Genomic DNA, 27,595 nt, shown 5'->3' with positions numbered 1-27,595 from the left:
ATAAGGGATAAACAGGCACTCTGCACTAATAAATATTATTTCAAGAGACTTCTTAATTAAATAATACCATAAAGACAAAAAAGCTCATCTTCACAAGGCTATGAAATATTGATTTAAAAATCTATTTAGTGTGATTAGTTTAAGAAGGGTACTTAACTGAGCAGTGTCTTCAGAGCTTATGCTGGAGGAATCTTTAATATGTGCAGTTATTTCTAGGTATTTACAGTCAGATGCAAAAGGGGAACAGGAAGAGAGTCCAAGCATTGGACCCTGCTTAACTGCCAGCTCCCTCCCTCTGCCTTTGTTTTTAACAGCTCCAACTGAATCTCATCAAGACAAAGTCCAGGAGCAAATCAAGAGAATAATTAATTCCAGGAGCATCATCCAGAAAGCAGTACTATAATAAAGACTATTGGAGCACACCAAAGTCATTCTAGTCTACTGTCATAGGACACTGTAGTGGCAGAAAGCAGGTGCTTAAGGAAAGACATAGGAACAAGTACTTTGTGCAATGCATTCCCTGAGTACTCTCCAAAGCCTCCCAACACATGCCTCAGATCTCCTGAGCCAGCTGTATTTTCCACATACTTAATGGTCTGCAGAAGATTCCTTCTGCCCAGCATGAACCTGTGTCTGGCTCCCTACTCTTTACATTGTTCTTCAACACTGGCCAAGCAGGCACTTTTTCTCAAGCACCTCCTTCTTCCAGATAAAGGACACACAACACACATCCTCTATTTCATGCTATAGAAACACCACTTTAGTGAGCTTCAGCAGAATGTTCATAATATCTGAATTATAAAACAAACACAAAAATCAATTTTATGCTGATGGTGAAGGAAACTATTTTTATGCCCCACAGGACTTCAAAGTCCAAGTATGACTAGGTAGCCTGGACACCACGAGTCTGCTATAGAGGAGATGAGCTCTGGTAGTGTGATTGCTAGCCAGTTGCATCTGCTTTGCCTGATGATGAACAAGCACAGTCAGGAACTAATGCACTCATTAACACAAGCATAACTTCACAAAACATTTTTTTTTCCCAAGTTCTTACTTATATTCTCCACCAAAGTTACATGTCATTCATTCAAAAATTCAAAACAAAGTTTAGTGCTCTGTAACATCCAAAAAGTAGTAATTAAAAGCACAAACCACATATCCTAAGCATTTATAATAAGCTCTAGAACTTTCTAAGAATTTATTGATAGGGCAATGTCATATTCTGTCTATTTCTCAGAGTAAGAGGAGACTAACAGACACATTAGATGAAGGGACAATATCACAGCACACAGGCTATCTGCAAAAAGAATAATCCAGTCACATACTGTGAGTTAACTAAGAAGTTTGACTAGATGATCACTGTAGGTCCCTTCCAGCTGAAAGATTATGTACTCTATATCCTACTTCAGACCATTTGGACAAAATAAATTTTTCTTTAAATGCCAACACATGTTTTTCCTAAAGCAGCACATACATACATGCATATGCATTACATATTTATGTATGTAATAGTATTTACCTCATTCCCATGTCATTTTTGGCTGCTAGCCTAAAGGTGTACCCCATTGCTGGTGATAGTTTAGTGATCCTGTACTGCTTCTGTTGACCGCAATAACACTGGCAAAACTCTCCATTTCCTTTTCCCTAAAAAGTAATAAGTTTATCATATTATTCACCTTATTACATATGCATCCATTAATTAAAGTACATACAAACATGATGTAAAACCCTTTTTTGAAATTAAATATAACTGAAGAATCTCCATATGGCGAGGCAGTGGCATACGAAACTTTGTATTAAATTAGCAGCTTTTTTTCTTCCTTTCCATTTCCCAGTTCCTTGGGGCTGAAAGAATAAGTGCCATGAAGATCCTGCAGCTCTGCCATCTCAGGACAGCTGCCCAGGTAGAGACTGCAAGATTGTTGCAGGGCCATAGTTGATCCACCCACTTATTAAAAAAGAAAGACTGTTGTAGAAAAATGACCCTTCCGTGCCAGCTCTTGAACACAGTATTGGACTACAAGTGAAAAAGCCATTATTAAGAGCGGCAGAATCATGCAATTAAGATATTTTTATTTTATATCCCCTGAGAAAAAAAACTGAGCACTAACTGCATTTTAATAATTGCTTCAGGAATTACATATTTGTCACACACCTGTAAGCAGAAATCTTAATTTTCACACAACTTGATGTGCACAGTCACATACAGCTACTTAAAAAATATAGAAGACTGAAAATACAATAGAATAGCTTGCTTACCTCATCCCATTCTAAAAGGTAACTGTGGATTTTGGAACCATTATCACACGATGCCTGTAACAGGAAAACAAAAAAATTAGAATTCTAACTGGATACAAGTCCACTTAAAAAAATGCATGTGTGGGCCAAACCATGAGAAGAACAGTGGAAGATGAATAATGCTGCCCTTATACGATTGTTTCACTTGCCAAGACAGTCCTAGTTCAGTCGTCATACAGTGAATGCTTATTTCATGTTGGTTTTTTTCTCACTTAGTCCTTGAAATGCATTGGGTACTGAAGTCAGTAATTTTACCTTGAAAGACTCCTTGCTTTTCTGTGAATCATTCTCTTTTTACTCAAGTCCACATTTAACCCAGTAAATATTTCCAGTCAGGGAACTGTGACTGAAATTAGTAGGTCTGACAAAAACTTTCAGTTTCAATGAACTGGTATTTTATTGAAAAATCCACAACAATTCTAAGAGTTTAAAATATTTATTTTAAAGGCTGTGAAGCAATCCTTACCTTCCACTGAAGAGTAAGAGAATTTTTGGTCCGATTAGTTATCCTGGGCAGATTTGGAGTATCAGGTTCACAACTTGCTGTGGTAAAACTCTCTGCTTCTGAAGGGCACCCCTTTACACAGTTGCATTCTACTTGGACTCTAAAGTGGAAGAGAGTCAATAACATTTTGCTTCAAAATCTGTAGTTTCCAAAGAAAACTGAGCATTTGGAATTAAGTTGCTGCCTTGCTGCTTCATTATTAAAATATCACTGTTAGAAATAAATAGCTGGGGGAAACATCTCCGTCAATTGAAGCAATAAGGAAGAAAAGAGTCATTTACTTCAGATGTACATCATTACCATCAGTCGGCCTTAGTCTCACAATTATACTTAAAATATGTCTGTTATTAGCTGTACTTTGGTTGGAAAATAATGGTAGCATTTTGCAGGCTCATTATCTGTTGTAGAGATATGAACTTATATTATGAATAATTCTTTTGCAAGTGCTTTCGTCAGATGAGCACAATGAAGCTGTTGATGTATTTTCAGAGTATCCTCTGCACTCAAATGAGTGTCCTGCTGAGTGTGTTCACCTTGTCCTTTCATTTTAGTAAGGCTATGAATTAGCTCTCCACATACTTCAAAAGAGTGAATTTTGTTTCTGTCTCAAAGAGAAATGGCTTGTTTTTCAAAAGGCTTGTTTCCAAAAGGAAATACATGATAATCATCTGGCCTCCCCCTTGCCCCCTAAGCTGTGCAGCTATGCCTTGCCTCATCTTTGGGTCAATGGCACATTACTTTCTTCTGATTCATCTGTTCCTGTGAAAAAAATCCCAAAACCAAAACTCTCTAAAAAACCCTCTCCTCTGCTCACCAATATAAGATCTGGGTTTCCAACTTAAGAAGGTACAAAAATCCTGACATATTTTTGATGCATGAACAGCAAATCACAGGAAATTTGGTTTTACAGATTTTACAAACAGAGAGAAGACATTCAAACGGTGACAAAAGTTGAACACAAAATTGTTTGTGCTTTCATACAGTTGCAAATATGTAATATGTCAGTTATCTTGGTGGTTGAGCTGTTCCAGTCTTTGCTAATTTTGTGCAGCCTTCATATTGGCAGAATTCTGTTTAGGAAGAGCTTGGATGGCCAAGCCACTGATTCCCATGTATTGCCTACAACCACCAGAATTAAACAAGAAAAAATATGAATGTAGGCTGATAGAAGAGGACTTAGACCGAAAAGAAAATTTCTAGGTACTGACCCTCATGCTCCATGAATTTTCCATTTCAACCTTGTTGGATAAAATATATAAATGCTACTAAAAATAGGAACAAAATCACAGGTAAACACTTTCATATGAAATAGCTTAGAGCCAATTTACCATTCATCCATCTCCTGACCTTGTGATCCAGGCAATATGGGGGCTCAGATTAAATGAGGGTTGTAATAAGAACAGATCAACCCTCTTTTGCTTTCAGTTTGACAACCAGGACAATACTCTGGAAAACAGATCTGGGAGATGTAGACTCCTTCACACCAAGGACTGGGAACCTAGCTCTCCTACTTGAGCAAATGTCAAAAAGGCTACTGCACAAGGCAAGTCCTATCCTCAATCTGATGTGGAAGGAGGTAGAACATTGTTAACTGGGACCCATACTCTGACATACTTCTGCCCTCTCTTCTTCCTACCAGCTGTCTCTAAATTGCTTCCCTTGGTCAGTACACAGGCATCTTGGGGTTTTCCAGAGAGTCAAGAGAAGCAGGCCATTCAGTCATGTCTAAGAAGGTAGTCCACACTTGCCATTACCTCCTGAAAAGGCACTTCTTTTAAGGAGGCCTCCATTTCTGCCTTCACAGTGTTATTTATTTGTAAACTGATATATCCACACTCTTTTTTTTAAAAAACAAGAATCACAGAGTAGTTTGAATTGGAACAGACCTTTAAAGGTCAGCTTGTCCAAACACCCCTGCAAAATAAACCAGAGACATCTTCAACTAGATCAGGGTGCTTAGAGCCCTGACCAACCTCTCCCTGAATTGTTTCCAGGGATGGGGCATCCACCATCTCTCTGGGCAAGATGTTCCAGTGTTCCACCATCCTCAGTGCAAAAAATTTCTTCCATATATCTAGTCTAAATCTACCCTCTTTTAGTTCAAAACCATTATCTCTTGTCCTATCACAACAGGCCCTACTAAAAAGTTTGTCTCCATCTTTCTTACAGGCGCCCTTTAAGTACTGAGTTTTCTTCAGGCTGAACAACTTCTGTGACCCTCCTCTAGAGCTACTCTAACAAGTCACCATTGTTCTCATGATGGGGATCCCAGAGCTAGACACAGCACTCCAGTCAGGGTTTCACCAGAGTGGAACAGAAGGGCAGAACCACCTCCCTCATCCTGCTGGCCGTGCTGCTTTTGATGCTGCCCAGGACACAGTTGGCTTTTTGGACTGCAAGTACATGTTGTCAGGTAATGCCCAGCTCTCCATCCACCAGGACCACCACATTCTTCTCAGCGGGCCTGCTCTTAATCCCTTCATCCTGCAGCCTTTGTTGATACTAGGGCTGCACCTTGCACTTGGACTTGTTGAACCTCATGAGGTTCCCACAGCCTCACTGCTCAAGCTTGTCCAGGTCCCTCTGGATGACATCCTGTCCTTCAGGTGTGCTGCAACTGTTTGGTGTTTTCTGCTGGAAGCTCACTTTGAACCCACTGTCCATGTCACTGATGAAGATATTTGACAGTACTGGTCCAAGACAGGCCCCTGAAAGACACCACTTGTCACTAATCTCCATCTGGACATTGGGCCATTGACCACTATTCTGTGAATGTGACCATCCAACCAATTCCTTCCACCAAGAAGGGTACTGTTGCGGACTGTCTCAAAGATCTTACAGAAGTCCAGACAGCTAACATCTGCAGTCCCTCCCCTCAGGCAGGACTTGTCCTTAGTGAAGCTGTGCTGGCTGTCCTGAATCACCTCCTTGTCCTTCATGTGCTTTAGCATGGCTTTTAGAAGAATCTGTTCAATGATCTTCCCAGGTACCGAAGTGAGGCTGACAGGTTGGTAGTTCCCACAGTCTTCCTTCCTACCTTTTAACAAAATGGGTGCAATTTTTCCAGTCACACAGGACTTCACCGTGTTGCTGTGACTTTTCAAATATGATGGAGAGTGGTTTGGCACTACATTAGTTAATTCCCTCAGGACTGAATCTCAATAGATGTAGACTTATGTACAGGTTCCTCAGGTGGTCTCAAAGCTGTTCTTCTCTCACTGTGGGAGGGACCTTCCACCCTCAGTCCCTATCCTGCTCTCCATCCACTGGTGAGGTGTGAGAAGGGAGATTGCCAGTAAGACTAAGGCAAAAAGGTTGTCAAGTACCTCATCCTCTTCCTCATCCATAGTTACCAGTTTTCCAGTTGTGTTTGTTTGGGAGGATATGCTTTCTCTGACCTTTGTTTCTGGCTGACAAATATATAGAAGCCCTTAGTCTTTGCATTTTCTGCCAACTTCAGCTCCAGATGACCCTCCAACATTTAAAAGATGGAAGAACAACACCTAATCACATCTTCCTAATCCTATGCTATTTCTTCTGAGCTACTGAAGTAGTCAATTCTTCTAGAAGGGCAGAATCACACTGAGCTGGGGGCACATTTTATCATGCATATAGGGTCAGGTTCACTGATCTACTGGATCAAAGCAAAAGTAGCATAATATGACCTTCAGGTGGCCAAGCAGGGAGCATCTTCCAGGGCAAGGTACTTTCCTCTGCTGATTGTGGAAAATTGAATAGCAGCAGCTGTGCCTGGCTCCAAGGACAGAAAAAGGTCACTGCGCTGGTATAAAGGAAAGAGCATGAAAGTAGGATGAATGTACACCAATCCTGTCTTATGTTGTCCAAAATGGACAGTTAAGTCAAAAATGTTGATTTGTGACTCAAAAGAGGGTAAGAAGTGCTTAAGACCATCTCTGAAGTCTTAGGTAAATACACAATGAAACTTTTAAAACATTTCTACTGAATTTAATGAAGAAAAAGTAAGATACTCACTTTGCATGGTAATCAGTTGCTGGCCTAAGATCATTTACAGTAACTTTATTTTCTTCTCCACTAGAAAGAGATACAAGTTTATTTAAAAGACTGTTTCAGAATTCCATACATTTATAAAAAAGACATGTATCATCTAACTTAACACAACTTCTATGAAAGGTATTTGACAAGAGTTTGTATTTTGCTAAATAGAACAATGTGTCAATGCATTAATCTCTGAATTTTAGAGGCTTCTTGTGTTATTCCTGGTTTTTTTTTGCCCTGGTGGTTTTGGAGCACTTTTTTGTTTCTTGCTTTCTAAAGAGTACCAATTATTTTCTTCTTCATGTAGTAAGACAAGCTGTATGTGTATGCATGTATGTTATTACTCAAAAAAAACCACTGAAGTACTGGAGCCTACAGCAGCTCAGTCCAGCCTTGGAAAAACAATTATCTAAAGCTGTACCTGATTGCACAAACCTACTTGTTAGAGCCTAGGAAACAGAAAAGGCACCAAAATAACAGCTATTAGTCTGCTTTTGCTGACATCAGCTTATCTTAGCAAAAATAATTTCTCTGCCTCTAGTTGGACAGGGATACTCAACTTGTAATTTCATGAAATCCATGGAAGGTCTCTAAGATAAACTAGCTAGATACAAAGGTCCGTAACTATTAGAGAACTCTATACCCTTAATTCTGTATTTTACTGTCATATTTCTTCAAACTGCAAAAAACTGACAAAACCATTGTGTTAGAAATGAAACAAATGAAGAGTTTTGTTTGCTTTGCTGCTGCTATGAGTTGTGCTCTATGTGAATTTTCTTATTTTTTTTCATATCAAAGGACTATCTCTTACCAAGATCAATTTCAATGAAGGAGGGATAACCTTACTGTGAGGAGGAGCATGTGCTGACATAGGAAGTAATAAATACAATTTATTTTTCTCACTACTTGTATGTCTCACTGTTGGAGAACTCATAGTGTCTAATGCAGCTGGCTAAAATACAGCAAAAGTGGTATTAAATTATGCCTCCAACATGCAAGAACAAAATCTTTACATTCCAGTTGATGACAGAGACTTCAGTAATAAAATGAAATGAATTCTACTGAAAAAAGGTAGCTAATTTCAAAGCAGAAGTTATACAAAACTGCTAATTATTTAACTTTCTGGACAAAAAGCAGATTTTTAATGAGGTTTTAAGCCACATATTTCAATGCAGCAGTGACTAAATAAAAATAGCCAACACCTACATGTACACAGTTTTGTACTTTCCATCTTTTCCAGTACTTGAAATCATCACTTCATAAGTATAAACCTCTGGTATGTCATTCTTGCCTGTGTCTTCTCCAGTATCACTGGATGGAGGGGACCACATCAGCAGGGCTGTTCTTGCCTGAATATCCGAAACCTGTAGAAATATAAAGTTTTGAGATCTCTGCCATTTAAATGCTATTGCATATAAATGTTAATTTGGACAAAGGATCAAAGAAGAGAAAGAAAAATCATATACCATTAGCAAATCAGAGTATTTATACTGATATGCTAGTTGCTGACTAGTTTTTACAGAGGAAATCAGGTTGGAAATTTAAAGAATGCCGTGAGAAAAATGCAGTGCTGGGTAGGGAGCTGAGGGCAGAGACACCTGTTGGTACCGAACGCCACCCAGTGGGCTGCAGAAACACAGTCCGGAGCATCGGCCAGGCACAGCGATGGCAAAGCACATCCTGCGATATCGGGCACTTAATTAAACCATGCTTCTGGCACCTTTTTCTTGGAAGGAACTGATACTAGGACTTTTTTAACACCTTCTTGTTTCTTATGAAATGTAGAGAGATTAAGGCATATTCACAAGGTCCATGTACATACACATAGAGACAACATCCTGAAGAATTTCTGTGGTGGTGGTTACCTGAGCACCCCACCCATTGCAAAAAGGTCTGGATAAGAAAAGTTGGTGTGATTGAAATAGGAGTATAACCAGTGTGTGTGACCTCCAACTATCCAAAAAGTGGCCCCAACAGCTTCAGGGGGATTAAATGGAAACGGAGAATCACAAGGAGACTCCTGAGACTCACAGGTCATCAGCTTTAGAAGTGTAGAGGTAGCATGAACATTTGTAACAGTTGGCAGGTAAGAGATGATGGAATGGAACACAGCAATGACCAAAACCTGGCCTGACAATGTGAAAAACTGCCCTACCGACCACTGCTGCCTCCATCCAGGCCTGATGGACACCGTGAGTAGCTGCACCCCAGCTGGTGCAACAGCATTTTGGGGTGCAACAGGTATGGATTTGCAGCCCAGGTGAGTGCAAGTGACCTCGTGGAGAGCTCTCCCAATGGCCTGTGGTTTAGCAGATTGTAGGGAACAACAGATTCTAGGGAACAATGCAGTCACACATAAAGCTACTGAAGCAGCCACATCTTCCAAAGAAGATGTGCGACTAGGGACACCCAAACTCCCAAAACCTGAAAACTGCTGCCTGAAACTCACATGTGCTGCAAGGGGCTAAGGATGCTCATGTGTTTGTAGGTGAGTTCACAGGTGCATGCATGCATGAGTACAAATTTTTAGGATTTGTTATAGAAGAATGCCTAGAAATTTGTGGCTGCTCATAAGTATTGCACATCTGCTATTGAGGTTTACATGTTGCACCCACACACTGTTTCAAATCATTTATAAGAGAACTCAAAACACATTTCATTATATGAAATTACAAGTTTTACAATATGACCGCAGTGTATGTCTATTTTGGGAATAATTGCTTTTGAAAATCTATTACCAGAGTATCAGAATAAAAAAGCTATCTTCACAACTGGTGCTCTCAAATTGCTATGATCTACTGATCTAAAAAACTGAATAGGTCAGCTTCAATAATGAAGCAGGGAGAACATGGCTTATTGATAACAAACAGAAAGGAAGAAAAATCACACTATGTGAGCCTCAATGTCTTGGAAACAGCATCACTAAACTCTTATGCACTAACAGGGCTGTACATCATATCCTAAAAGGGATCAAATATTGGTAGAAATAAACATTGAAGTTTCACTTTAAAATCTGGTAAGAAAAATTCCACTACTATTTTGATGCAATCACAAACTAGGCTAACACTATCCATAACCATCACAGTAAAATTCTAACATTTCTGGAAGTCTCTAGAGTTGTGGGAATCATCTGATAAAGTTTCCTCCTGGACAATCTTTACCCCATCCCCTCCTGAGCTGCAGCAAGTGGCAGAAGATCCTGAGGGCAAGAAATGCAGGTTCCCCAAGGACTTGTACTTCAGGACTAGAAGATGCATTTTAAGATGATCTGTTCCTAGGTTTGCTACTTTAACAGTTGAATTTTTTTCCCCTAGTGTCTAGGCAGTATCCTTCTTACTACCAGCTAAGCCTACTAGTCCTAGCCACCATGGAGCTGAACATTAGATCTTCCCTTCCTTTGGCAGTTGTTTCTCATGCATTTGAAGACTGTTAGCATTTGAGTTTCCTCTCACCTATAAAATCTGGTAATTCTCGCTGTTCTTATCTCCTACTGATTCATTTTCTTTAGTGCTCTGCCCAGAACACCCCATCCAACATTGCTAATGCTGAACTGCCACCTGACAGATTACATTTCCTTCATACATAGGATATTTTTTTTAAAAAAACCCTGTGACATAAGGAAAAATAAGTCTTTTTGAAGAGCCAAGATTTAAGATCAGAAGAATCAACTACTATTATGTGTTCTGAGACACTGAGGCTTTTTCAAAAAATTTGGCATTACTTGTTACTTACAAGTAACTTGCTATGCTTATGCAAGCAGCTTTAATTGATTCAGGTTGCAACTCTGAGCCCTATGTGCTTCTGCAAAGCAGAGTATAATACTTGAGTCTTTAGCTGTGTGGAAATAAGAGGTGGGCACATCTTCATTAGCAATCCAGCTTGCCAAAGTGAGTCTCCTCATTAAATATGTTACACATGCCATTTGGGTCAAACAAAAGAGCAGTTTTAGCATGTGCAGTCTGGATTGCATTCACAGCAACCCAAGATACTTAACTGTGAGTGAGGTGCATCACATGCCAGAAGTCCACAAACATACACAGAACCAGAAAGTACCACATTCTTTGAAGAGATTTACATGCTATATAACCAACCCTCAAATTCTGAGCACTTACTGCCTCTTAAAAAATACTCAGCCTTCTGCATCATTCTTTATTCGGCTTTTGCCTTTTCAGGTCTTTTTTTCTGCTTGTTTTGTTATTTGGTTAACAGACATGACAGCTGGTGAAGACTTTGCTCAAACACTGAGGTGCAATTTGCAGAACCACTCCAATTTACATCTGGGTATAAATCATTCAAGACCCCTAAGTAGAATAGTCATCTGGTGTCAGTATCATGTTATCAACTTGACTTAATACTGCCATGTATGAAAGAACAGGGGATCCATATGGGGAAAAGCTCATGGAAATCAGAATTCAACAGGAGTTTGGAGGTAGAAAAATTGATGCATCCCATACTGCATAGAATTGAAAGTTACTTGTGAATGAAAGAACATGATAAAGACCACCACCTGATTTAGGTGTGCATGCCCTGGACCTGGGCATTGAGACATGAGACAGCCCTGAAAGGTCACAGCCTTCAGCACTATTCCATGCTCTCTGGAGTAGGATATGGTGCAATGGACCCTGTACTGTACAGCACCCTGTATGATCATCTGATTGTATTGCCACCACCACAGCCAGTACTACCTGTGCCAGCATGGTTCACCCAGGGAACAAAGTACTGGTGATCCATCAGAAACCACAATCCTCACAGTAAGTGCTACAACCAAAACAATAATAAAAAAACTGCAGAAATATTTTTGATGAGAACCACAAAGAGAATGTGTGAAAAAACGAATTTCTGGTTCATTTGAGGGAAAGCGAGGAAAACATTTCCTTGATGAAACTGGGAGGGTGGCTTGAAATCCTGCAAGGCCCAAGTAGGTAACAGACTTCTATCACATCACACCATACTCCCCCAAGCTGCAACATAAGCTAGACTTCCACCCCCTCACAGCCCTGACAGTCCCTTGCCTTCATAAAGCATAAGCCTCTTCGACTGCTGAAAGCTGGGATTTTTGCCTTGTGTACGCTCTGTATCTGTAGCAGACCACCACTGCCTGTGCCTGTGATGCCTTCTGAGGCCTGCAGAGATCACTTGTTGCACACAGCTACATGCAGTGATGTTCAAGCAAGAACATGCTGGGGAGAGGAACTAGGGCGCTTGTCTAAAAGGCACGGATGGTTGAGTCTTGAGGGAAGAAGGAAGTGAAAGAAATCATGATAGTACTGGCACTGCATTGCTTTTCTCCAGGTCATTAGCAACACAGCACAAGAGCTGGCCTGTTGATTTATTCCTCTCACAGTCTCATTCAGAGAGTTCAGAGCTCCCCTTGGCAACACAGCCACTAACACCCTAATTTCAAGCAGCTCCCACCTCCATGCTGCTTAGCCACCAATGACACAGGGGCACTGAAGACATGTCAACCCATCCTGATGCTTGGACAGAGCAGGACACCAAGTGTTCAGAACTTCCTCTGTACAATCCCTGCTCAACACTTGGCGAACCACAGAATCACAGAATGGCTGAAGTCAGAAGGGACCCCTGGAGGTCACCTGATCCAACTGCCTTGTTGCAGCAGGGCCATTTAAAGCCAGCTGCCCAGAATGATGTCCAGACAGCTTTTCAGTATCTCCAAAGAGGGAGTCTCCACAAACTCTCTGGCCAAGTTGTGCCAGAGCTGATATCCTCACAGTACAAAAGTGTTTCCTGATTTTCAGAGGGAACCTCCTGTGTCTCAGGTTAGGCCCAGTGTCTCTGGTTCTGATGCTGGGCACACTGAAAACAGCCTGGCTCCATTCTCTGTGCACTTGCCTTGCAGATATCTATATACATTGATAAGATTCCCTCTGAGCCTTCACTTCTCCAGGCTAAACAGCCCCAGCTCTCTTGGCCTCTCCTCATCAGGCTGTAAAGAAACATATGAAAGAAGAATCAAGACTAGGGCACTAAACTGGGGCGAGGCTGCCTGGAAAGTGAAGGGAAGAAGGTACGTAGCTGATTACTGGAGGAAGGAGCTGACTTGACTGGACAAACCAAGCTCTTCCTGGAGTTTCAGTTGTATGGACTATGCTACAATGGGGAACACAGCCTGTTTTTACTCAGGCAAGATGGTGTACTCAGGATTGTGGTGAAGATTTTTGGAAAAGATATACAAATCTTTACAGAAAGGCTGGGACCAGGGAAGGTTCAGACAACAAAAGGAAAAAACACCAGCCTGCTCTAAAATGCAAAAAATTACTGAACTTGGCAACAATGCTTTAAAGAGTATCAACACAAAAATATGCTTTAGTTTTACAAAGTGAAAATATATTGGTAAATTTTCAAGCAGGTAGGCCAGAAGTCCACTGCTGACAGTCACCTTCTGTAAAGAATTTTATTATTCTCTTCCCTGAAGCTGCCAAAAACTCTTAAAAAAGAAACTGGTCATATTTTTTCTCTAGTTTGCAAATAAGGTTTTACAGAACCTCATTTTTGGTGATGTTTCCAAAATCTTGCCAGGTACCTCTCATGCCTAGAGATATGCAGTGTGTAAAATTGTTTCCTGAGCAGTTAAGACTAAACAAAGTTGCAGGAAATTGAGAACAGATTCTGCAGTATAATGTTATATTAAGTATCATATTCCATTAAGCAGCATCATTATACTACTGGCAATGTTACAATCTCTCTCTATGTTTTTTAAGTAATTTCATTAATACTGAGATTCTCAGAATAGCCAGGAAGAATTCTGCAGACTAAGTATCAAGACAGTTTTAGTTTCATAAATGTTAATACACTAAAAATTGCTTTAGTTATTCACAGTACAGTAACTGGAAGTTAAGTGAATTTGCCTTAGTATGGAAAATTAAAGACCCTTTAAACTAAAGAGAGAGAAATGTAGGTGTGACTGTGTAAAATAGCAACAGATATAGTCTGATTTTATGGAAAATTTGTTACTTACCACTGGCTTGGCTATATTAGAAAGAAGTGCTTCCAGTGCTTTTGTTTCTTCATCCTTTTCTTAAAAAACAAAATCAAAGCAAAAGAGAAGTACCCATGAATATTGTGCAGTCATTTTACAATGAAATAGCTCTTCAAATTCAACAATTGCACAAAGAAGGAAGCATTTATAAAGCAGAACATCTTGCTAACTTGTATTCAGCTAGGACAACATAAAACCAAAAAAGCTTCTGAAGAAGTTGTTAATATAAAACTATTTCTAAAGCCTTTCTATGCTTTATGGAATACAGAAAGCCTGGTTATCTTTTATTAATGTATAACTTTAAACCAATTGCTGCTCTATAGAACTTAAGGTCTTGGATATTTTCCACAGATTTCTTTTTGGATGTAGATGCAGTCAAGTTTCAGTAGTTTAAACATGTTATTGCACATCAACTGGAAGCCTACTGGTGACACTGCTGGCCTTCCTCAATTGCAAGGAAAACAGTCTAAGGTGTTTTGTGTCAGCTGAAGGTACAGCTGAGCTTTATAAAGGATTTATAACTTACAGAAAGCATTTTATCTCCTTTTCTCGTGTAATATTTAAATTTTATTATCTCAATAGTGTAAGTGAACAGACTACTCAGTTTTGAAGGTGTGGCCAAGCATTTTTAATTCATTAACCTGCCTTAAAACATAAAAGAAAAACAAAGCCTGACAAAACTCTTTAAAAAAACATAGATCAAACCTATTTACAACTTTGTTTCTAAGATGGTTTATGCTGTTGAAACAAATCAAATGCTTTTCTGACTTGTATGACAACTCAAAGTCACTGCCTTCTGTTTGACAAGTCTAAGTCTCAGTACATAAGTTTCCCCAATGTCTCCTGAAATAATGTTGAAAAGTGGATTTTCCAATTTTTCATATAAAATACCTCTAAGGAAACATCATTATAGTTTTTCTAACATATGTAAAGAATGGTGTATTTCATCGCTTGTGCCTTGTTAAAGTTAGCTCATGGATAAACACCAACCAAGAAAGTAAACTGAAGACAAACAGAAAGTGAACTGCCACTCTGGAACTATAGTGAAAAATATTCAAGTTTGGAGCAACAATTCCCAAATTCTGATTTTAGGTTGTATCTCAAATGTGACCTTTGGTACCAAGCTTTCACAGGGTATCATCTATACTTGTTCTTAAATAGCTCTCATAGGCTGAGATTTCCTGGTTTTGATTAGATGTACCTTCTTCACAGTTCTTTTGGTTTACAGCTATCTAACATACATTGGCACAAAATTATTACCTCAAAGCAAACTTCAGAGAATTGAGAAAAATCATGGTTTATTTGCATTAGCATCACCAATTACAGTTCCTTATTCTGAAAACTGCTCCTGGCTGATGACAAGTCTTGCATGTTACGTTCACAATCAAAAGGACTATGGCAGAGACCTCCAAGTTGCATAGTGACACATCATCAGATTTGACAATGATTGTATGACTAAGTGAATTCAGTCCATCTATGAGATAACAAGCTTTCCAGTGAAATAAAGGTATTAATAATAAGCACACTCCCTATGGTAGTGTCTTAGAAAACATGATCTCACAGGGACTAATGTGAGGATCTGCCTTTTTCTACATGGGCCTTTCAACCGTGAGTGGGTAGGGATAGATCAATTTTACGTAAAAGCAGTATCTCTTTTACAAAATATTCTTTATCAAGATGGATGTATGTTTTCTGATTCAGACACTTGATTCTCCCCATGTTTTCTACAATATCAAGCAGGCCATCAATATTCAGTGATTCCTTAAAATACAAGCACTCCAAACAAAGCAGAGATTTTTCTTTAAACAGTGTCATCAAGTGTGACTCAGTATTTTCTCAAATTTACATGGAGACTTCCATACCAGTAATTTTTATTCTCTTAGGCCCACATTGCCATGTGATGAGCAGGTTGATCACCCTTAACTCCACTCTGTGTAAGTCAGGGCACTTACAGGCTGCTACTGAACTTCAAGATTGTCAAAGTGTGGTGTTCTATTTACAAATGTTATGTTCAGCCAGATACTGAACTTGCATCATATATTAATATGTGTGTATATATAGTAATTTTGCTAACACCTACCTTCCACTTCTGTGTCTGTCTGAGAATTGCCTTTTCCTTTACCCAAAGACTTGCATTTGGTAGAACCTGCGCTTACACCAGCTGAATCTTGTCCTTTTGTAAGTCCATTAGGTTCACTTGTAGGAGAAGGACATTTCTGAGGAGATGATGGAGGACTGTTTAACTTATCCTTCTGAGTTCCATGTCGATCTTTTAACTTTTTTTGTAACCTTTCATATGTTTTACTCGACCTTTCATCTCTAAAGTTGGATCTTCCATGAGCAGGCAGAGTATCTAAATGAATGAAGGAAAAACCAATCATTAACAACAGAATCTAATTTTAAAATCTACCTAAAATGTTATATGAATTAAATGTGCACCTGTGTGTAAAATTGTATCTCTACTCCTATTTGAAAACTGATACACACTAAATGGACATTAACAATATGTTAGGGAAGAGAGTATAATCCTTCCCTCCCCCATATTTTCTCCACTTAAAAATTATTCTTGAAATGTTTCTATAATCTTCCTTGAGCTGTGAGGTACAGGATAAAGTCTATATAGAAAAAAATGTGCCACTTTATATCAAACCTCCTCCAGGGTAATAATGTCAAATAAAAAAATCCATTAAGTTTTGGAATGCAGCAAGAGCGCTAATATTTTAATGATGCTTCAGCAGGAATCAGCAGGGAAAACACCCATAAAAGTATAGAAACATAGAACCTGTGATCTACGGGGCAATGGAAAGACACTAGAACACTGACAACAGTATGGGCAGGCCTTGTAAGTGCACTACACCTGCACATGGCAACCCCAGGCATTGCTGCAGCAGCACCAAGGTCTCATCTGTAAATTAGAATTGGCTTTGGAAAAAAGTCAGTACAACTACCAAAGCATTAAACTGTAAACTGGTAAACTCTTCTGTCCAGTTCTAACATTTATATGCATTTCACCTTTACGCTCAAAAGCACTTTACTGACTCAAGACCTTATATATACACTTTCTTGAGTGTAACCCTGCCTATGATAAATGCTGAAAACTTAAAAAAAAAATAAATACATCCTTCAAAATCACCATAGAATTTGCTCATTTTCAGGTAAGTTGGATCAGTCAGGCCTAAGAATGCATTATTTGTTATTCCTTATGAGACAGGAAGTACTGAAAATAAGAACAAATAAGAACTTCTATGCAAGGATAAAAATAAAAGAAGTTAGAGAACTTCTCCATTTCTGTTTTTTTTTTTTTTTTTTTTTTTTTTTTTTTAAGTCAGCTTAATTCACAGGTTTGACAGAGGACTTCTAGATCACTACCTTTAGAGAGTTCAGTGCTCCTGTCAGGGAACTACTGTGTTCTGTGAGTATCTGGTTGATTTTTGTTGTTGTTTTCTTTTTGTTTGCTTGTTGTTTTGGTTTTTTTCTCTTAAATTTAGATTCCTGAAATAGGGGCCTAACTGTGGGTTTTGACTTTTGAAAGCTACAGCCAAAGTCAGAGATCTGGAATTAAATATGAAATCTGTAGCAAACAAATAAAAAATTACAGTATTAATCCTTTACTTTCCTAAACCCAGAGGCATTTTACATATATATTGAAAACAAAGCAAACAAAGAATCCCACTTGATCATTTTTTTTACATTAGCAGTTTAGCAAATCATCACTGAATTCATATTTAAAGTGATATAACCTAGCAGCAGAAATCTGAAAAAATATTATTCCATTAAGAAGCGTAATTTATCTTTTATGCATTTAATTATCACACTCAAATTTCTTAATTTAGCAAACTAAAAGCAAACAACTGCCATCTAGAAAAAAATCAAGAAATTAGTAAAACCACGAAAAAGCACCCAAAGAACATCTAGTAATGTACTGTTACCACAGTAGAGCAAGGAGAAATATAGTACAAGATAACAGTACAGAAACACTAAGAATTCCAGGAAGATCAAGACATTGGTATGTTCTTATCTGACCACTTTGTTCATCCTGACTATTTAAGCTCAGTAAATAGATGAAGGCCATTTTTAGATTATTTTAGTAGTATCATAGAATGTTGAGAAGTTGTGTTTAACCTCCCTCTCCATAGCTTCTAGCTTTCTCTAAAAACAGCAACCTAGAATTTCTCTCTGAAAGTCTTTCAAGGTTGGCACCTGCCTTATCTAAAGAAAAGCAAGTCTACCAGAAATATAAATATTAATCTAAGAACCCAGCCCCTGAGCTGGGACAAATATACTTTGCCACCAAACCATAGTAAAGGCAGATGTCAACAGCACTAGCAAAGATGCCTTTGACCATTTAATTAAATTTAGGTTGGTGGCACCTCATCACTCCAACTGGACTTCAAAGGGACATTCAATTAAATGCATATAGTTTTATGAAAAATGGAGCACTTTTTTCCTTAATACTAAGAATTCCTATTTCATGTTTCAAACAGGATGTTTGCAAGACACGAGATCTCAGAACAGTGCTCAGGCGTGGATTTAAAATGCTGAATCACTACAAACACTTTCTGCATCGCTTTCCTGAAAAAATTTGTAACCTATACATGTAAGAAACAATCTTTATGTTTAGTGGATCATTGAATAGACAATCAAATCAATTAAAACAACTTCTGGAATAATAAGCTTCAGCCAAATCAAGGCTGGTATCCACGTAAAATTTTTTGTGTATGATTCCCATTCAAGCTATAAGTCTTGCTTGACAAAGCCCACACAACAATGTAACAGATGCTGGAAATGAGCAGAACATTATTCCCTTAGACAAAACTTGCAATATGTGATGAGCTACTTACCCACATCCCCATAGACTTGCGAAGTGTGATACTGTGGAATGTACTGCGTAGCCATATCACCGGCTCCAGTCACGGGTGAGTATATGTGACGGGGTGGAGGGGGTATCATGGCTGGAAGAGGAAGGAAGCCGGGCAGTGGGGGATGTGGAGGCCTGTGTATCACTGTGTGACCACCAGGATGAAATTCTGGAGCCTGGGGAACCACCACAACCCTTCGAACACCGTTATCCTCAATAACCTGTACAGTGAGAGACACCACACACCAAAAGAGAAATGACAGTCTGAAAAATGTTTCTTTCTGTAGATCCTTAAACAAAATCAGGAATAGTAAACCACTTAAATCTGATGAAAGGAAAATGGAAAATAGCAAAGGAAAAAAAAACCAGGGATATTAAAGGTCTGTCTATGTTAAGTGTATAAAATGGTGAACTGACAGACCTCTCTCAGTATCAATAGTGTGAGAAAAGTAGTGTCTTGTTTTTGCTCTGTCCCCAACTCAGCCCACCAACAGTAACCCAGAAGACACCTGCCATACTGGCCCTGCAGCAGCTATCATCTGCATCAAACTGTTAGCAAACAAACTACCAGGATGGTAGTCAGCCCTCTCAAAACTCCTTCACAAGTCAAGTAGTTCTAAATATTTATTTTTTTTTTTTCCTTTCCTTCTCCTCCCCCTATTCCTCTACCTGGTAAGAGGTCTTGAACCCTGAAGGAAGCCACATGCTACTCAGAAAATGGGTGCCTTTGTGGCAGCCTCTGGCAGACTGTAGTGCAAGGGCTTGTGAAAAACCAGCAAATGGGAGATGTGACAGCAGCCTTTGTGCAAGGTACCTGAGTGTGGCCCTTAGCAATGCTGCCAGAAGTTCCAAGCAATGGCAGTAGCATATGCAACTCCATGGCAAGAATCTGTAAGATGCATGGAGCTGAGGTGTGCTGAGCACGGGACTTGTAGCATGTCTGGGCTGTACAGCACGTGGGGCTCTGGCGGAGAGCAGGCACATGGGCACAAACTGTATGAAGTACTGAAGCAGAAAATGCTCTTCAGTAAATGAGGGTGGGTCATCAACTAGACCAGGAACAAGGGTCTGCCCCTGAAGCACCTCACAACATGACCCTCTCTAAATGTTTGTAAATTCACATAAAAACATGACTGTTGGTGACTCCTAGAAATGATCTTGGCGTATTTTGACTTGTGTGTATCGTGGTGTCAGTAACTTCAGTGTAGGGGATGACAACAAATAAACTGTTTTTCATTTCCTAGTAGAATGCTGTAGCATAAAGTCACAGCAGAAACTGCAATGTAAGGTTTTAGATTAAACATCTATCCAGAAAAGGGAGAGAAGAATGAACTATCATGACTACATTCAATAACAAGAGACAAAGCAACCGTATGACATAAGTTTTCACTGACATTTGAAATGAGATGGGGACATGTACACAAACACCAATAAACATCCTGGTGCAACAGGAAGAGATCAATAGATCAAAACACTTAGTGCCAAGCTGCTTTCAGCTACACTGTTTAAGGTTAATGGAATCATGCTTGGCTAGATTTAGCCCTGTGCCCTAGAGTGAACGCTTCCATCAAGTCCATGACAGAAAGCTGCTTGGAGGATCATTGGTTTTACCATGTCCCCATTAGGGGTTGGTGTGCATCTGGTACATCTGGAACAGAGCTTCTGATTTTGTTTTCTCTGACAGCAATCTAATTTGTACAGCCCCAAACTACCCTGCTAGCTGAGCCAATGCAAGGTAAGTGAGATTGGTACAGGAAATTGTTTCAAAACTTCACCACTGTACTGAGAGAAACAGTGCTGTAGATAGAGCTGCATGTTTCTGGTACTGTAGGATATGCATATATGTTGTACATGCAACAACATTCAGAAGACACAGAAATATGTACACAATGGAGCTGACCACACTTTACTTAACAGACAGTTGGAAATTAATGTTACTTAAGTGAACACAGCTTTAAAAAACATGCATACCACATGACTTTAAGAAATTTCTTTTTTCAGTACACAAAAATTGTTCCTTATTGGGAAAGAGTAATTAAAGACAATACTATTCAAATCTGTTTAACCATAGCTGTGTTGAATCCTAAAGGCAAAATATATTAGCAGTAAATACAACGAGAACTTCTGCTTGTCCAATGAAATTCTCTAAACACTGAAATGTAGTTTTAATTATTTAAGTCTCTTTTGGTTACAAACCCCCCAAATACTGCAATTTATTATGATTTTACGAGTAGACTCAGATTATGTAGTAAGCAGATGCCATTAAAAAACAAATGAGCTGCTTAGTTTCTAACTTGTTTCCTCAGGTCTGCTACCAGCCTAAGTAACTTAGAAATAGTCACCCAATTTGTAACAGCAGGAACCTTATGTTTAACAAGTCTGTAACTGTTTCCAGATCTAACATCTGCTCAATGGTAGGCCTCTAGCAGGCAACTATACAGATAAAAATGCTCCAAAAAGCTGTCAGAGCATCATGCTAAGTCTATAATTTTAAGCTGAAAAAGTAAACAAGCTCTCTATTATCCCATTTGTGCTAGAAAAATGTGGTTCTGGCATAAGCCTCTTTGGTTGAGTGAACCAACCAAACATCACAGGAAAACTCACCACACAGAGAACATACATGGTTTAAGAGAGGATGAATAAAGAAGTGCTTTCTTTCAGTTTTACAACTACAGTTCCAAAAGAAGAGGAAGGGAAAAGGAAATCAGCTGATGAACTGCGTTTAGTTTTGTGATATAAGAAAAGTAAATCTTTTATTCAGTGGTTATCCCCAACTTCTAACAGAGGACAGTACACTGTATCACTGTCAAACAGGAACTGAAGCAAGCAGTATAATAGAACTAAATGAAAATGGAGAGACAAAAGATGGTTACGTTGTTCCACAGTTCTTGCAGGCTGACAGCCTAGGACATTTAGCTGGTTTCCTATCCAACTCAAAATATAGCTGCAGCTGCTGACCTTTAAAAATATACTATACCTGAAGAAACCATAGAAGTTTGCTAGGACTGCAGTAAGTCTGGGAAAACTCTTAGCTCAATAATGTTAGACTTTCCCGTTTTGCAAGACTACTCTCAAATCTTCTGGCTTGTGAGAGGCTCTCCCATCATAAACCTCAAAATCTGGTATGTTTTGTCAGTAATAAACACTTTAGAGGGCTTATAAACTACAGGTTCTCCTGGACTACGGTACTTCTACTCAAATGAAAACAGCAGATGAGCTCATTCCACCTGCACTCTCAGCTGGATAGATGTGAGGCACCGTCAGTTCGAAGGTCAGAGCGCTCTGCTATAAAACAACAGCTGCTTGGACTAACAAACTCCAGTGAAAGGCTAATGAATGGGTCTCAGCAAGGCCCAGCCCTTCAGCATCTTTGATTCAAGTTGTCCTCAAAGGAAGGATAAACTAATTAAAAAAACATTTTTCAGATTGGCACATGTTACACAACTTCTACAATATGTACTTCATCAACTGGAAACAAATAAGAAATATGGTAAAATTCCAATTTTCATTTAGCTCTACACTTCTTTCAGTTCTTTAATAATGAATTCTTATAGGAATCAGGACTTTTTACTATGACCTGAAGATATATGGACTTTAAGTGATTATTTATATGTAATTTTTCTTCTGCCTGTTTGAGAACTCAACTACAAAGGGTGCACAGAATCAACTTATTAGCCAATTTCCAAGAGACAAAAGAAAAAAATCAGAGTAGCAGTCTGTCTCCTCTAACAGCCTTTTCTTTTGCTAGAGGACTTTTTTTTAATGTTATTTGGATAATTTGTCCAACATCTGCTGACACTGTGGGCTTTTTTGTTGAATTTTACATGTTGTAGTCCCTTCTCAGTGTATACCACTGGAAGCACTCTAGGTCAGAGATGGACTGGTCATGACAACAGAATGTCTTGAGAGAGACTTACATCATGGGGAGTGGCATTCAACTGCTCTAAGTTCCAGATCTGACCTACTAAGCCCTAGACTTGCTCTACAGTCGAGGGAAAGAAAGAGGAACCATCTAAAAGGCCACACATCTCATTATAATTCACATGTCAGAAACAGCCAAGAGAAATCATCCTTCTAATCTATTTTAAAGGATGCCCAGGTTATCTAGTTCACATTTAATTTCCAGTCATCTAAATTAGGAATCACACAGCAGTGAAAAAACGAGAGCCCCATTTTAAGATAAGTGGTGGAAACACTTATCATATAATAACTTAGTCCCAATGGACAGCTGACACTTTTTCCATGTTGTTTGCTGTACTTTTTCAACTGACCTGTTTTTCTCCTTATCTGCAGGGAACTTCCCAGACACGAACTATGTACACGTATAAATTATATATATATATAAATATATTGCTGCCAAGAGAAAATATCCACTAACACAGGAATCAGTACAGGTCCTGCACAAGCAGATATCTGGGTCATGATTGCATTTTCTATTCAGAAGGCATCTAATACATTAGGATTCTGAACTCAGCAAGGAACTGTGCTTGCTACTGTCATGTACATAGCTAATATATAACTGAACAGGCACAGACACAGCATGAGAAGTCTCCCATCTCAGACATACTCAGAGACATTCTTTCTTTCTTGTATTTCCTTACATGATGACAGTGACTGAAACATAAGAAATTATTTTACTGAATTAGCAATTATGGTTCCAATTCCAAACTTTGCATGAAAATAAATAAAATAATATGCAAATGAAGTGACATACCTGTGGGGCATATCCAGGAGGCACATAAATAGTAGGCACTGAACCATTTGGGGACATCATTGGAACCTGAGCAGGACCTAAATGGGTTACAGAAATATTCAGTACAGCACCATTTAATAACTTGAGAAAGCTGAAGCAACATACTGAACTGCAATGTCTCTGTGAAAAATTTACTAGATAACATGGATAAACAAAGGCAATGAACTGTACAGATAAAATTATAGCAAAGGGCACTCCGAAATCTAAAAACCAGTTGAACAAAACCAGAAACAAGCTAAAAAAAAAGTCCCCAGCAGACATTTCTCCCATCTCTGTCAGTAAGCTCACAGAAGAGCTCATGTCAAAACTGAACAGATGACAAATCAAAAGAAATGCCCCAAGATGAAAAGACAACAGAAGAAACTATAAAACAGAAACAAACAAAACTTTTTTAAACAAACTGCTGAAACCAGATAGTATTCAGTTGAGTTACAAAGAAAATTACTTACAAAATGGCTGCTTTTCACTATGGTCTTATCAACTAAAGTAGTCTCAGTACCACAGCAGGGGGAGGTGGCAAACGAGACACGAACTTAAGGTTCCAGGGAAAAGTCAGTGTATTATCAACTAGTAAGTCTGCTCCAGCTAATGGGAAAAGTCAGGACACCATGGTGATCCTTGTACCATGCAAACCATAAAGAAAGGAGCACACACATACACAGATAAATATGACACAAAGAGAATGTGTTAAGGTGGCATTTGTAGATAAAGTGTTGCCTAGAAAATCAGGTACCTTCAAAGAGCACAGAGATGCTGTCAAATACTTGGATTTTCAAAAAGCTTTTGACAATGTCTCTCAAAGACTCTTAAAGAAGTAATGCTGCCTTTGGTAATAAAGGGAAAAGGTCTGATTTGACTGATTGGAGAACAGGAAACTAAGAGAAGTAATTTACAAGCTTTAGAAGTTCTTCGAGTGACCAAAAAAAAAGTCCCACAGGCACCCAAAGAACCTGTTAAGTGTATTAAACAAAGCTTCCAGAAAAGAAAATGAACAGCAAGGTGATAAATTGTTGCTATGTTCTCAGCTAAAAAGGATTGCACAGTACTCGCTGATCAGATGACAAAAGCCCAGAAGGAATAATGTTGGTAAGTGCAAAGTGATGCATCTGGATAAAACCAGAAGTGCTTCTTAACAGAGATAAACCATAAATCAGACGTAAACAAGCATACAATGCAGCTACTACATGGATTTCTAAAGAAATACCAGGCAAGTGTTGTTTTGTGGCATTCGCAGAAAGAAAGAGAACATTAAAAAATCATTACTAACGGAACAGGGAACAAGCAGAAAACATCATTACGCTGTGGTATAAATTCACTCTGTACCTCAAATCCTTGAGCGATGTGTTTGACTCTACCTATCAAAAAAACCACACAGGACCAGAGAAGGGCAAAAAAAAAAAATAAAATTACAGTGGCTTTCCATATGTTTATCAGGAAAGATTCAAGAGACCAGGATTTTTCCACCAAAAGATGGCTAAAAGGGCTGGCAGCAGAAAAACAGTACAAGACCTATTTTAAAAATATCTAAAAATGGAAAGGAAGATAATTTATAGTTTCACATTTGCAAGAACCAGAGACAGTAAACTAATTCACCAGGTAAGTTTTAAAATAGATAAGGGAATTTCTCATAAAATGCACAGCTAAATTGTGTGACTCCTTACTTTAAGAAAAGTGTAGAAACTAATGATTAGGTTCGGTTTGGGAGAAATAATCCATTAAGAGCTGTAAAAAATATAAGTACTACTTCTGTTTTATGAACAAGGAAGTTTCTTCTGTGTGCCTGCCCTATCCTTATGCTGTCCCCTTTAGTATTTGATGCTGGCCTCTACCAGAGCAAGCACATTGGTACAGGCTCAAGAGGAATATCATTACGTTACTGTGTTTTAAATACACAAGGGAACAAACACTGAAGTTTAATAATGAAAGAAATACTGAAACACAATTTGAACAAGTTCTGTGACAAGACAGAAGACTGGGATTCAGATACTCCAGGCTGCATTCTGCAAATTTCCAATTTAGTATATTGAAGCTACCAAAAGTACCAATCCAACTTGGTGGAGTTTCAGCAATACTTCTGAAAGGGCATTCGTAGCTCCACCTTAATGTTTTTAAAACTCTGTTAGGATTTGCAAAGGGAAAGTACTAAGTAAATGCAAAGTACAGTAAATAAGATTAGCATTCCTCATTCTGATACATATGGACTTGACAGAAAAATAAAGGTACCTTTGTCTGAAAGCCAAGAGCAGAGAAAAGGAATGAAAAGCACTCCTTAGAAAAGCAGTGAGCAATCCAACTTGATTGCACATATTATAGGAACTTTTTTAGAGTACGACACAGAAATTTGCAAACATGTTACATAAAAAGAATCACTTTATTATCAACAAAATGCTAACCCACAACAGGGGAGGGGGTGAAGAAACTTTCTAAGAACAAGGTCTTTAATGAATTATTCACTGAACTATGCAACAGCAAAGAATATAAAGACTACAGCAAGTTATAAATGGAGAACTGATCATTCTTCCGGTGTTTTTGCTCATCTGAAACTCAAAAATGTTTTAGCAAAAGTTTCTCCTGAAGATGAAAAAAAGAAATTAAAAGAAATTTCTAAAAAAGAAATTAAAATGAAAGTCAGGAAAAGTTAGGAAGAGAAACTTCAAATAGTACATTACCTCACTACAATAAGTTCAAAAAGGTCAAAAATAATGGAAGCATATTTAAGTTGCCATTGAAATAAAGAATGGTTTCAATTCTTGCATAAGAAGGTGAATTTTATACAACTTGTATCTTTCATCATTTACCTGCAGTTTTTCTACAATGAGTACAAAATACTGACACTTTCATTAAACACACAACTTTAACTATGTAAGTTTCACATAAATGGAAAATTAAGACCACATTTACTTGAACTTCTTACAGAACACGATGTCCTTGGGGCATGATGAAACTCACATGAGCAAGCAGTTTCTTTGAAAACTAGTGATTATCTGTGTTTGGCTTTTTTGTTTTGTTTTGCTTTAAGCATCTAGAGAATATTGTTTAACAACCTTTTTAAGGCTTACTTATTTAGCACTCTAATCTCTCTAACAAACACAGAGCAGTTATCTCCCATCCAGTACAAAGGTTGATCCACAAAGCCATTTTCAGTATGCCATAGTCTAGCAGTCACAAAAATAAAGGCATAAACTGAATGTATGAACCTGAAAAAGTATTGCAGTGTTAGAATAGAGTCAAATCAGTAGTTTCAAAATTTGCATCCCATATTTTGCACTTTAAAGTACCAGAATTATTGAAATAATATTTTAATATTCAAGAACTCTAATTTACTTCTGATTAGATTTCCAAGTGGCTGTGAAATGAAATTTCTAGACAGACATCCAAGAACATGATAAGCACGGGACAAAAAGTCAGCAGGCTTCACAAGAATTTTTAATGAACACCGTGTTTTACAGCATGATTACTGATTTCTTGATAGGAAGCATATTACAGCCTGCAAAATTTTATCTGAAAATAAAATGCTAATATGCTATAAAAACATGTATTTTTTTCCTCGCTAATATGAAGATCTAAGCTCTCCTGTGGTGTAATACACTGTAAGAGGAATTTTCATGTTTTTAAGCATTGGCTGGACTGCTGCGTGACAAAACCAGTGTGCTTTATCATGAGGTGAGAATTATTATAAAGTAACAGCAAACAAAAGCATCAGGAATTCATGTTAAGAAAACATCAAATTTTCTGTATTGTGCATAAATAGAATTTATTTCAATTTCAAATCGCTGTATAATGAATGTTGAGGACTTGATTATTGGTAAGGGGAGGTCTCAAATCTTTGATATATTTTCAGGTATACAAATTCTCTTCCACAGTAGTGGAAAAGAAACATTGTGGGAGTGGAAAAAAAAAAAACCAACCCACATAGCTGTTACTTTGTTACTGAAAAATGTCTCATCAAACTCACTAAGGGTTGACTTAATGGAATTGAACCCAAGAAACAGATGTTTCACCACACTCTCAATTTTTTATTGTCCTAAAATCCCACCAACAGGAGGAATACCTCCCTCCCCTAGCAATAGCTGGTGAATGTGTCTATTTGAGCAGACTATAAAAACCTCATTGTGCTCATTTACAGCCACCATAAACATGCAGCAAAATTACCACCGCTGCATC

General features: G+C 38.4%; 1 protein-coding gene and 1 long non-coding RNA gene across 8 annotated transcripts in view; one reads left to right on the top strand and one right to left on the bottom strand.

Moving 5' to 3' along the window:
* FNDC3A (fibronectin type III domain containing 3A) overlaps positions 1–27,595 on the bottom strand; it is a 113,281-nt gene that overhangs the window by 25,909 nt on the left and 59,777 nt on the right. For all 7 annotated transcript variants that reach the window (XM_015625685.3, XM_015625675.3, XM_033514812.1 and 4 more), the window contains 9 exons: positions 23,393–23,469; positions 18,662–18,899; positions 15,901–16,173; positions 13,800–13,858; positions 8,027–8,184; positions 6,797–6,856; positions 2,765–2,903; positions 2,260–2,313; positions 1,520–1,644 (listed from right to left, as the gene is read on the bottom strand). In XM_015625685.3, the coding sequence (XP_015481171.1) occupies positions 1,520–1,644; positions 2,260–2,313; positions 2,765–2,903; positions 6,797–6,856; positions 8,027–8,184; positions 13,800–13,858; positions 15,901–16,173; positions 18,662–18,899; positions 23,393–23,469 (1,183 nt within the window). The remainder of the gene's footprint in view (positions 1–1,519; positions 1,645–2,259; positions 2,314–2,764; positions 2,904–6,796; positions 6,857–8,026; positions 8,185–13,799; positions 13,859–15,900; positions 16,174–18,661; positions 18,900–23,392; positions 23,470–27,595) is intronic.
* On the top strand, positions 17,134–18,493 carry LOC117244497. Its single transcript, XR_004497710.1, has 2 exons — positions 17,134–17,232; positions 18,305–18,493. It is a non-coding gene; the product is annotated as an uncharacterized LOC117244497 (long non-coding RNA).

Source organism: Parus major, chromosome 1, assembly GCF_001522545.3.
Source record: "Parus major isolate Abel chromosome 1, Parus_major1.1, whole genome shotgun sequence".
Taxonomy (NCBI): Eukaryota; Metazoa; Chordata; class Aves; order Passeriformes; family Paridae; genus Parus; species Parus major.
The sequence above is the reverse complement of the archived record's forward strand: the minus strand, read 5'-3'. Positions and strand labels throughout refer to the sequence as shown.